Consider the following 13,212-nt stretch of genomic DNA (forward strand, 5'->3'; position numbering starts at 1 on the left):
TGTTTTCTTTTGATTAACAAAACAGCAGTTGTGAAACTTTATGAAAATATGAAAAGATTCTAAGAAAATATATAATTTACACAATCAATTCTTTGTGATGCTATGCTATCCATAATATTGCTCTATTATTATAAATATTATGAAGCTGACATCAAAAAAGAATGACTGCTGGTTGAAAATCATAACGTATTATCATCATCAATATCTAAGATGCTAATTTGTTTTAAGCTGCTTCAATAAGTTGAAGCTAAAACTCAAAAGAAGATCAAGAAATAAATATGAAAATAATTATTCAAGATAGTATACATTGTGGTCAGCGGTAATGATCCGCCTTATAGAGCTTTATGTAAGTCTTTGGGCAGATATTTCAATAGACTTATCCGGGATTAAAGACTAGTTTGTTTTCCCTGGCCAATTCAAAGGTACAAATAAACTTATACAGTTACAGCTTCGAAAATAATTGTCTATTGTGACCGTTAAGGCACGTTAAAAGTTTGTTTGTAACCTGGGATTAGCTTTGAAAACCCCACTTTTGGCGATTGCCGGAAAACAATTATTCTGCTGCATTAAATACACATGTAAGTCTTACTGACTAAAGTTAAATTAGGAATATAATTTAATGACTGTTGAACAAAACTTGTAATAAACGTAGCCCCTGAATATTGTTGCTTATTATCTAAATAACAAGATAGCCATGTCCATTACCACTGGTACGAAAGATGCTGACTTAAACTTTTATACTCGTAAAAGTGAATGTTTTAAAATCATTTCATTACTGTACTATAACTGGAAATAAAACCAAGCTCAAAAAGCTTTATCTTATCAAATATTTAAGTGACATTATGTTCATTGTCAATTGAAATTGAATTAGATATATGTACATGGGATTAACTATCATATGGTGATTGACCAATAATTGATAAGAAGAAATGTTTAGGCTAAAATATAAAACCTGCCTAAATATTAAGAAAGACTGCCCCACTCTTTTAATCAAATGAGGGTCACTGATACATTCTGAAGGATATTTAGAGAAATGTTTGTGTGTCGAATGGGTTATATATTTGTTGAATATAATATCAATCGACATTGAGTATTTTTGTAATGGCCATTTGGTAAACTTTTTACATGTTTCTATATGACCATTTCTGTGTTTAATTGATTTTACATTTTGTAACAAAAACAGATGTTATAAATTTGCTTAGCGGGGATTCATTATATTTACACTGTCAGATTTAAAAAGAACATGTTAACACAGTAAAGACATACATAAAAAGCAAAGGTATGAAGTGTTAGTGATATTTATGATACTGTCATATTGATGGAGATTTTCAATTTTTTTTAACTGTACACCATATTTTTGTTCATTTGAAACATGATATATTCATATCATTAACGGTAACATGGCGATACGCATATATTAGGTCATGCAAATAAAATATTTTACTTTAATTATCTACTTTAAATCTTATAACTATGTTCTCTTGATAAAAATTTGAAAAACCTCGCGCAGAATACATCCTAATCTTATTCATTTCAATTTCATTACATGAAAAAAGCACAATCATATCAGAACATGCAATGTATCGAATGTTCTTTGTAGAATGATTTTCATTTTTATTGAATTTATTTATGCCATAACTCTTAATAATTTCTAAAGTAAAGGTCAAAGATCCCATCTTTATTCCCTAAGCAATACATACTATCCTTGAAATTGCAAATCATATTTTCAATAACAATTATAGTCGAGAGTCGCCGCCAATTTATCAATTTCAGCTGGAATTTCTGGTAACTTAAACACAAATATGGTCGTCAAGAAAAAATATGAGAATGCCGCTTGTAATAAATTAAATAGTATGGGACAATTATGTTGTCCTTGGGCTTTGCAAAGTATAATTATAAAGATGGTATATTAACGGTTAGATGTATAATTATTTTAGTAATTGAGATTCTACATTGAAATCGACGAATCGACTTATTAATAATGACAACCTATAAAAAATGATGACGTTATACTTCAGAAGAATTTTCCATAACAGTTACAAATTTCATGGAGTTATGCTTCTATTTGAAAGTATTGTCAATGAGTATGGTAGCATTCCATGAGGACGTTAATGACAACGTTAGGATGGTTAGTTGAACATTTACTGTCATAGTTGTTTCATGACATAAAATTTTGATTGGTTCGAAAAACATCGTGATAGAAGAATCACGAAATTCAATGATAACTTTAATTCAATATGGAATTAAAGAGATATTTGTTAATTTTACATTACGGCCAGTTTTATAAATTGATAAAAATGTATAGTCTTTTCCAAGTTAAACGATTTTTTTGTTCTTCTCTGTTCTTTTTTAAGTAATTGCAGTCTAAAATCGGTTAAGAGTTTATTAATACATTCTTGGTACCGATTACTCATATTCAAAACGCTGGATACATGAACTGCAAACATCAAGCCAACTACAATAGTTCAATGTCTTTTTGATATAATTAGTTACTTAAAATTCTTAAATAGATCTATGCTTACATAAAAATGTCAAAAACGTAACTATCGTGTTGTGTTTATGCAAAAAGTGATTGACTGGTTTGTGCAAGAAAGCAGAAATAAATGTTGCTTTATAAAATATTGTTCTCCTTTTTATTAGGTTTGAGGATGATTTTGCTCTTTATCGGACATTTTCAAACAGCCGTAAGGCTTTAATTTAATACCTTTACCAACATTTTATATCTTTTTTCTTTTTGGTACATACAAATCAGTCCGATATATTGAGGTATTTGTCCTGTCTTCATTGACCACGATGAACATGTGAAACGTTAGTCAAATGTTTAAATTCTACTGTATGGCTAATCACATAATACTCTGTAATGTTGTAGACGAAAATCTGAAAAGGAATGATTTATTCATTATGGTAACAAAACGACACAGACATAAGGTTATTTGGCTTAATTTGTTCCATAATGTTATGCAAATACGACCAAACTGCAAGATGTCGGTAATGATATTTTACAGTTTATAGATTTTATATCTTCTAGACTGAAAATAAAAAGAATGTCAATTTGTAACTCAAAAAATCTTTCCTATTAATGTATTGTTTTTATTATGATTTGCTATTAGCAAGTACATATTTGATATTCGGATTTTGTGATTCCCTATCACGGCATCTTGTCAAATTGGAACTATTTTTGTGCGATATAAGCGATTTCTTCTTTGCTAGAGTAGGAGATATTCTGGTACACATCCCTACATAATGCCATGGTCGAGTACGTTACTGAAAGGAATAAGTTATCACAGTCAGTAGCTCTCTCTGTATCCAGTAAACTTATTGTTTAAATGTGAAAGGTAAGTATCAGGGATATTTTGTCAATATTTACAAGTTAGCCCTTACGTCACTCTGATGAAGTATAGGACAATGTCAGAGTGAGGACATTATTGGAAAACTCGCTCGTTTCTCTTGTATCAGACTGAAAGGAGATTCTTTAAAAGCGAGTGTTTGTTATATACTTAAAAGAATAATCATTCCGTTGCATTTATGGAAACTAAACTAATAACTCTCATGTGTTTCATCTTATTTTGAACATACATCAAGTTGTGATGGTAAGTTCAATCTTCTATATGTGCTATTTTATAATTCATTATTAGAATTTTCAATGCATAGTTAATTTAATTGTGTGGCTTTATTGAAAAGAAAATTGGTCATAATTTGACGATGTCTAACCTTAAATTCATTGATATAAAGTATATGTGCATTTCTTTACACAAAAATATCTATCAAGAATTAAGCAATTTTTACTCATATTTGTATATTTTAATTTGATTTTGCATTAGTTTTAAATGATTTTGAACATTGATCGAAGCTAAACGCGAAATGAAGCACACTTTCAGTAACCTATTGGTAACAGATAGGCTCATGTGACAGATATACGGCGTCTTATTGATGAATCACTAAATAAATTTACTTTGCCTACAATTTTATAAAGGTCAAACACAACAGGCAAACTTGAACAACAGTAAAACTTGATTGTTATGAACAATTGTTAGAATTTGCAACGTTGTTTTGCCGTGTCCGCATCTTGTTTAAAATTTACTTCTGAAAGAAGTTTGTAGCGGAAGAACCTTTATATAAAATTGTTGTGGTATTTTGTATTGGTAAATATTCCTTCGTTTCGTTTCTTTTTTGTTATTTAATAAAAAAAACATAATCATTATGGGAACTTTGAAATAGAAGTATAAAATCAGTAAAAACATTAAGCATTTGGGATGGGTACTGTAGTTATTTTGATAATGACCCAAAAACCTAAATTTGTCTGGACAAGAGTGAAATCGTAATAATATGTTTTCTTTCAAGAATCTTTCAGTGTATGACTGTAATACAGTCACGCCATAAGTTTCCAGCAATTTGATAAAGCAAGAGAATCTATTTTAGGAAAGTACAAAGGGTACTATCATAGAAATACTATAAGGCCAGTTTCCGTCAGACTCGTAACTTAGATAGATATTTTTAGAAAGCAAACTAATAAATAAACAGAAATAAAAATGCAATTTCATTATAAAAAATGCGAAGCTGAGTTATTTTATTGTTGAAATACCTCGACCTCATGAAGGGTAAATGAATACTTATTGATGTTCAATTCTAAAACCTGAAGTCTTCTCTCAATATTAATGCTGTTTGCCTCTTATGATTCTATTTAGTTTCAGTATACCGTATAAGTACTTATTTCTGCGGGCTTAATACAGTAATATTCTGCGATTTTTGTTAAAATAAGGGGTTTTAAATTTCTGCGTATCTTATTTCTGCGGTGTCATCATTCACACATTGATGCGCTTTATTTCTGCGTTTTAAAGTTAGTAGTACATTATTAACCAATAAAAACATACAACATTTAAATATTTGTTGATGTTACATTACTTCACAGGAACTTGAAATTCTATCAAATAACCAATATTAATAATAATATCCAAATATACCCCCTATATACTATAATTTTTTTTTATATAATAGTGGGGTATATTTTGCATATTATCGTTAATATTGATAGAATTTCAAGTTCCTGTGATTACTTCCTGTTTAAATACAGATGAATGATAATGGATCTCGTTGTAACCATCAAGTTTCGGTAAAGTTTTTGTCATAAGTAATCTTTTATAAAGGCACACTTTGCCTCAAAAACGAAAATGTATTTTCTATTGCAAAAAGGGCATATCTGAGTTTTATAATCATAAGGTAATGGTTAGATGCATATCAACCGAAAAAAGTAGTGCTGAATGTGAAATTATTGGTCACAAAGTAGTAAAATGTAAACAAAATAGTATTTTGATATTCATACAGAATACAATACTTAATCACTATGAATGTACTTATTGCCAAAATGCAACGGTACAAAAAGATGCCTCGGGTAATAGGCCAATGAGTAACGTTTTGAAAAATATAACCGGACATCAAAAATAAAAAGATTTTAAAAATAAAAGTAAAAGCATTTCTGAGGCATAACGAGCCTTTAAAAAGATTTACCTGGTGTAATATAATTATTATTTGTTTGGTTGTAAAGGGTATACTATGTCTTTTCTGTGAACAGAAAAAAAATCTTCTCTAGAGAATTCCAGGAAATAAATATTTTGACATTAGTGCCAACATATCCTCGTATTATTGGAAAATCTCACATAATATTAAGTAAGACCCTGGCCAACACATTGAAGTTGTATCGGTTAATTTACGTTGGCTAATGCCGCAGGAAAATTCGTTGTTATAATTTAATTCCAATTTATAATGTGGTCAACTATAATGTAAATACTTTATACAACATAACTGACAGGTGTTCAAATTAAATCTGGATTTTTCTCACCTTGACAAACTGGGACAATAAGACAAGGAATATATATACTGAAACTAAAAAGAAACTTTCTCCAAGTTTGAATGAAGTTATGTTAGTACAGTTTTTCAATCCTTTTGAAACACGATTTTTACGTTGAATAAACATATCGGGCTTTTATACGGGTATTAGCTGACCGATTTTGCAAACAAAACGAGTTTTACAAGCTACTACATGTATATAAGTGTGTTCATCTAAGTGGTACCCTTGAACAACTGGCACATACTTTTGCGAAAGTTTCTTTTTTGGTTCAGTATACATAAGATAACAAAACACATACTCAAAAATAAATAGTATTTTTGTGCTATTCTCAGCCCGATTTCAATTCTCAAGCTTTGATACTTGTTCAAAATTAAAGATAATAATTCTGAAAAAAGAAGCGAGTAATCTGAAAGTTTGCACGCAAGTAATAATTATAATGGTTCTTTATGTATTTACAAATTATATGCTTTGAAACCCTTACAAAGTAGTTTTAACTGGACATTGACACTGCAATAAGGTTTATAACATCTTATGCAATTTTACCTGTTATACCTGTTATTCAAATTAGGCTCCGAACAAAACATGATCTGATTTTAGTACCTCTGCATTACAATGTGTACACAACTTCGCAGAACAATACGTCATTTGAATGTATCCATTAACTTTAATTTTTAGCATAGATTGATAGTGTACAGTGCAATCATTCAGCATAGCGATCGTTTTGTTGGAAACGATAACACAATTATCATGTTTCTTATACACAAGTTTGATCATATTCGTCACGTTAGTGCTCTTGAAATGGCACACAGAGTTAATACCGGTGCTGCTAAGGGCGCGTATGTTTAACGTTTTCCACAGTTCCTTGTTAACCGACCGCAAACCGAGTCTTCAATTTTCATGTTATGTTGTTACTTCTGCTTCTTAGGGATCTACCCAGTTCATGCGAGAATTAAAGAAGGAAACATCACTCCCGATTAAAGATAATGGCAGTATTGGTATAATCAATGATCATAGTTTAGTAACTGTATAGCAATAATACCATGATAAGTTAAATATGTCATGGTTTAGGCAAAAACATATTATGACAGATTTGTAGGTTCAGTTATATTTTAGTAACATACGAAAGTAATACAGCTTGCATAATTAAAACAAAAAGGAAATGCTTCAGTATTTTATATGAAGTACTTTTGTAATTATGACTACAATGTTCTCTTTAAACCTAATAATGCGCAAGTATTTTGCATAAATTCATTATTGTCTTGCGTGATTTGATTACATTACAACCATCGCACTAATATAGTTAGACAGCCTTGAAAATTTGTGCAATCAGGCTTCCTGAGGTCATGTTGTTGTGAGTTAATATAGTTGCATCTAAATATAGTATGTAGATCAAATCATTGATGTGATATTTGTCTTTACAGGAGGAGGTTATCCTGATGGATCAGCTTCCAGACTTACTCAACTATAAGTTGTTTCTTGAGGAACACAAAAATACAACACATTTTAATCTATCTGACGCTAGTGATATTCTGACAGAATTTGAGAAGAACCTGTATACATTTGACAAGTTTTCTACTGTCGTACTACTTTCGTTGTATATACCGACGTTTGTAATCGGATTAGTGGGTAACATACTTATCATCGTATCGGTGTCAGCAGAAAGGGCAAGAAAAGCGAATCTTTATTTTCTCGTCAATTTAGCACTTGCTGACCTGGCGGTGACTGTGTTATGTATACCAACATCTATAGGAACTCTTGTATACAAACTGTGGGTATACGGAAGATTCCTTTGCAAATTTACAGCATTTATTCAAGGTTTGCATGTCTTTTTTTCTATAAAATTATGAACAAAATGTAGAATATATCATGCTAATCAGACCAATTACATAAAGAGAAGGAAATCCCCTAAAGAACGCTCATGAAGTATTTATATTTCTTTGAAAATAAACGCCACTTCATTAACGATGATCAGCTTAAAATTCTATCACGCATATTTGATTTTATCCCTTTCGTTTGTAACATTCGATTCTGCTAACCCGCCGCTATGGAATATGAATGTTGTCGAATAGACTATATCTCGTAAACGGGTTTAAAATAAACAAAGCAGACAATTTTAGTACAGTTTTCATTGAACTTCTGTTTCTTCTCATTTAGTTTATATAGGTAGTGAAGAACTTATGTTACTAATTCCTATACATTTAATGGTTATTTCTAAATAGGCAACTTTATGTGAGTTACTTGTTTATATGAAGTAATAACTATAAAAGTCATATAATTCTGAAACAAGGTTTGAATGTGCCATGACAACCGCTATATGAACACATCTGCGGATGTTTCTTAATTCAAAATTTTACCATTTCTGCATAAGCCGGTGCTACGGGGCGTGGACGGTAGTTTGCACTTTACAGTACCGTCCATGAACAGGCTCAATCAAACAGAGCCTGAACATTTGCAATTATGTTGTGTTTGACTTTCTTTAGGGATTCTTATTTTCTCTATTTTACCCCAAACTGCGCATTTCAAAAAACTATTAATACGTTGATTTCTATATTTGCTGACAATGTGTTTAATGAAAAGCTTAATCGCACTTCTAATGTCATTAAGTAAATGTTTTAATCTTTTTGCTTTGATTTCTGCGTTTACGCTTCAATTAGAAACGTCATTATATTTCTAAATATTGATTTTGCTCTTCCAAAATGTGTATGTTCTCTCTCTAACAATATAATTGCGTTGACAATATTTGATGCCATTATTAAGATAATACAAACTTACAATTTCTTGCAGGTGTTGCTGTTGCCGTCAGCATATATTCTATGACAGCGATGTCTGTTGACCGCTATATTTCACTACAACACCCTGTTGCGGCTCAGAAGATGACGTCTGCATGCCAATCATGTGTCCTACTGTTGTTTATGTGGATTGCAGCCGCAGTATTTATGGGGCCACTTATCTATATCCGAGATATTGATATGTTGAAGGATGTGCCATTTCTACGACCACTTCCGTTCTGTATCGAGGAATGGCCACACGACAGAGACAGACAAGCATATGGCGTGTTTTTATTATTCGTCGTTTTCATAATCCCTGCATTTACAATCTCAATTTGCTACGGAAATGTCGGGAAAGCTCTCTGCACTATTGAGCGGCACCAGCGCGTAAGCTCGGATGGAAGCACCCAAAGACTCGTTTCACGCCAAAAAGCAGCCCGTATGGTTATTATTCTTATCTGTGTGTTCATGATTTGCTGGTTACCGTATAACATTATTTCAACTCTGTCAGACCTTTACGAAAATGTACGGATGACAAATGCGTTACCATTTGTTCTCTGGTTGGGACATGCTCATAGTGCTTTCAATCCAATGTTGTATTGGTCATTGAATAGGCGTTTCCGTGACAGTGTACACAGGCTGGTAAAGGTTGTTAAAATCACTGGATGTTCAAGTGATTCTACACAGACTGTATCTTTACCTCAATATGTATAAACAGATTCAAACAAACGTAGATTAGATTGTACCAAAAGAATTTGCTTTATATCAGTGTATATAAAATAAGTCATTTTGTGTTATACAAACCAAGTACATTACAAATGTGTTCATTTCATACACTTTATCGTGAAATTGAAAAACAGTCCAACTTAATACAATAATTACATGCGTTGGAAAGTGTCAAATACTAGCTCATTTATATATTGTCGTTTTAAAAGAAAATCAAAATGACTTTGATCAAACTTTTACAGAATGTGACATGTTTAGTCACCCAAGTGTTGTATCGTTCAGTTGAATGTTCAATAGTTGTTTTTTTACCTTGTAAATAACAAGTATATTATGTATAGCTACAACAAGTTTGCCTTATTATATTACATTTTTTCAACAGTTTGTGATATCATGCAACCGGTGATATGATCACTTTTCTTGAAATGTTAATGGTTTTATATTTTTCAACTAAGATTTTATATTCTGTCAGTAACATTCTTATTTATAGCATTACATACATAGATTACGTCAGAAGTTACAAATGTATTCATTATGTGTTCATAGTTTATATATAATTCAAATATCATTGAGGTTAGTTACAACAATTACTTTTCTTATCTTTAGACACATGCCTGTTATTATGTATTCTCATGAAATGCAGATGTTCAGTCATAACAAAGACTTGTAATGACACTTCAAAGCTATTTTTCAATTTCTGCGTTGGAACGAATGGGTCTTTGAGGACCCCAAATATTAGACTATTGTGATAACACATACTGTTATCTACAAATCAAAACTTCTCCTTCTACATCACTCACTCCTTTGTGAACAGACTTCACGTATATAGTTTAATATTAAACCTTGGATATTTTATGTATTATTGATTACATAATCTTCAAAAAAATATTATATGACTCGTCATCCTGGAGTAACTCTATTATGAAATCACAGTAAATATATTCTTTAAAAACTGGAATAACCTTGGGTTGAGATATTTGATACGCAAAACATTGTACAATCTTTATTTTCATTAACTGGTTGCACACAATTTTATCGGTTGATTTGCTGATATTTGGGCACACTAAGCTTTAAAATGACTAAATATATTAAATTGAAGATGTTATCTTTATTTTTACATTGTTTCTGTTTGGTCTTACCAACACAATGTAGGTCTTATGGTTCCGAAAATGATTTGGCTAACCTCGGTTGTAACAAATTAAAGAAAACCACCTTTCTTGCTGGAGCTATGAGATGCACAGGCTCCATTTTTTAAACCCATTTAATCGTTTCTACTGTCATGTAGGGATAAACGGTGGCTGCAATTGCGATGCGTCAATCCTTAACGGCAATCCCTCAGCTACAAAGGTTTTGTTTATATTGTTTCGTGTATATTATTTTTCTTATATTTAGTAAACAATGTTGTATATATGTAAATGTTGTGTTGGCAACACTACATCGTATTAATGCACGTTTAAAATCCAAATTATACTATTTATATTACATCATATTCGAATATAAATACTAAAGATAAAATACAAATTAAAGCTTTAATACAAGTGCCAAACTAATATAGCTAAAGTAAATGAATAGTTTTAGTTTTAGCCATTTTATATAACGGTATATATATACGCATTTGTTGTCACTGAAAGCTCAAGAGTTGGCATTAGTATTGGAAACTTAAGGATTCTTGATATTTCTGCCTAATTGTTGTTGTAATACTTGTTATTTTTGTAATGATTTGTACAATAAACGTTTACATAATACCTGTGTTTTCTTATAAATTTATGTTAAGTTTCATCATAACATCATTTCGAGCTGAATGTAAATCATTTTCAATTTTTCTTTTCTTTCTTTACTTTGACTTGTTATCCGAACGTTATTACAATTAAGATAAATGGTTTCTTTATTGTATAAACATGTATTGAATATTGAAGTACTTAGTTTGAAGATAGTTTGACACAAAGAGTGACATCTTTAATGTATATTGTCATAAAAAGCTGTTCATGACATATCATTTTGAAGCCACATTCAAATATAATAATGTCATTATGTAATGTACAAATGAAATCTAAAATATGATAAACAAGATCAAGGAAAAGCAGCGTTCAATGAAGTTTGCGATGTCAATATAAAACATTAAAAAGAAACTCTCATACGAAAATATTTGATAGTAAGGAATATGGTGTTCAATGTATTATTAAATTGAAACGATGGATATGATGCAAGTTTTCATATTAAAAAGGATAAATTATTCATAAGGTTTTTCTTAATTAAACGCCGTTTTATATTTAAACGTTGAGTCCTGCCGAGGTGTGGAGTTTGGGCCTCCTTGATGAGTGTAGTTTAGCTTGGGATTATAATTTGCATTTACTATCGCCTTCCATAAACAGCCTCATTAAACCAGCCTTCTAGCCTTGAACTGCATCTCAGCTGCTGATCGAAGACGTTTTCGCAGTTTTGTAATGCTAGATGTTATTTGATGCTCTTGCTGTCAGTATTTAGTTAGGTTTTTATTGCGACCCCCGGAATAAGTGAGAAATAATGTATCATTCGGATATATATTTCATAGACACTGATAACCAAACTGCAAAACTGACCATTCATTTGCCTTGAAAACAAAATAAAATCGAATAAAACATATAATATGTATTGAAATACCCCAATAATTTTATGATGTATAAATTATAATTAGCTTTTCAAATAGTTTCCTATGCAGCGCAAAACATCTTTATAGATAAACACTTCATTTAAGGCCGTATCATGAGGCTGAGAGCAGATATTGAATCATTTTTAATTCTTCGAATCGGTAGCAATGAAGGAAAAACATTACGTCGAAATTATTAACATTAATATCTTCGCATTAATGCACAAACAAACCAAATAGCAGAGAGAAATGTACACAAAGATATACTATGCTCAAATTCTATATTAGAAAATATGGACAATTACTACACTCTATCTTTGTAAATATAGAAAAAAAACATGTTTTGACTAAACAAAAAGTAGATGTGTTTAAAATGCAATACACTATAGGTGGACACAATATGAATACATTGTATCATTAAACAAGAGCTGTCACACGAGACAGCGAAGCTCGACTAATAAAATACTGGACGCATTAAGGATTACCAAAGTATAAAAGAAAAGTAAATTATGATATAAATATATTTCTTCTTATGACAAGAAGTTATTGTTGTTTACATAAAGTGTCAAGTTCAAAGGGGAAAAATTCTGGAAATAGTCACACTAGAGTTATGGACCTTGTCACACAACATGTGTGTAATGATAAGAAATATATATTTGAAGTTTGAAGTGGATACCTTAAAAAGTAAAAAATAAATATTTTTTAAGGAAAATTCTAAGTTCAAGGGGAGATAAATATGAAAATATTGGTGCTAGAGTTATGAACCTCGTCACATAAGATGTGGTTGATGATAAGGAACATATATTTGAAGTTTGAAGTTGATACCTTAAGAAATGAAAAAGTAATAGTGAAAAATATTTTACTGCACCTTTAATCTGAAATCTGGACGCGGCTGCCACCGCCGACGCCGGGGCGAGTAGGACAGCTCTCCATATACTTCGTATAGTCTAGCTAAAATGGCAGTTTTTGAAGAAAGGACCTACTTTATTTGACCCGCATAGTTATTGCAGCTTTCCGTGCATAGCTTATTCATTCTGTCATTCAAATTACATATATTCAGTACGAGTTTAATAGATTTTTTAATAAATTACTGTGATTAAGATAAGTATATATAAGTATATTCTTAATGTATACAAAATTAAAATGATAAATAATACTTATAGATATAAATTTGATAAATACTTATTATTCTACTAAAGTAACAAATATGTTATTAATACAATCCAAAGAAGTTCAATTAAATTGTATCA

General features: G+C 30.8%; 1 protein-coding gene across 1 annotated transcript; it reads left to right on the forward strand.

Annotated features, from left to right (window-relative positions):
* Positions 1-7,272: 7,272 nt before the first annotated feature.
* On the forward strand, positions 7,273-9,554 carry LOC132726291 (QRFP-like peptide receptor). Its single transcript, XM_060711597.1, has 2 exons — positions 7,273-7,660; positions 8,630-9,554. The coding sequence occupies exons 1-2, from the start codon at positions 7,282-7,284 to the stop codon at positions 9,325-9,327; spliced, it is 1,077 nt and encodes a 358-aa protein (XP_060567580.1). The 5' UTR covers positions 7,273-7,281; the 3' UTR covers positions 9,328-9,554.
* The last annotated feature ends 3,658 nt before the right edge of the window (positions 9,555-13,212 follow it).

The sequence above is a fragment of the Ruditapes philippinarum genome, unplaced genomic scaffold (genome assembly GCF_026571515.1).
Source record: "Ruditapes philippinarum isolate M1 unplaced genomic scaffold, ASM2657151v2 ctg523_1_1_1_1, whole genome shotgun sequence".
NCBI lineage: Eukaryota > Metazoa > Mollusca > Bivalvia > Venerida > Veneridae > Ruditapes > Ruditapes philippinarum.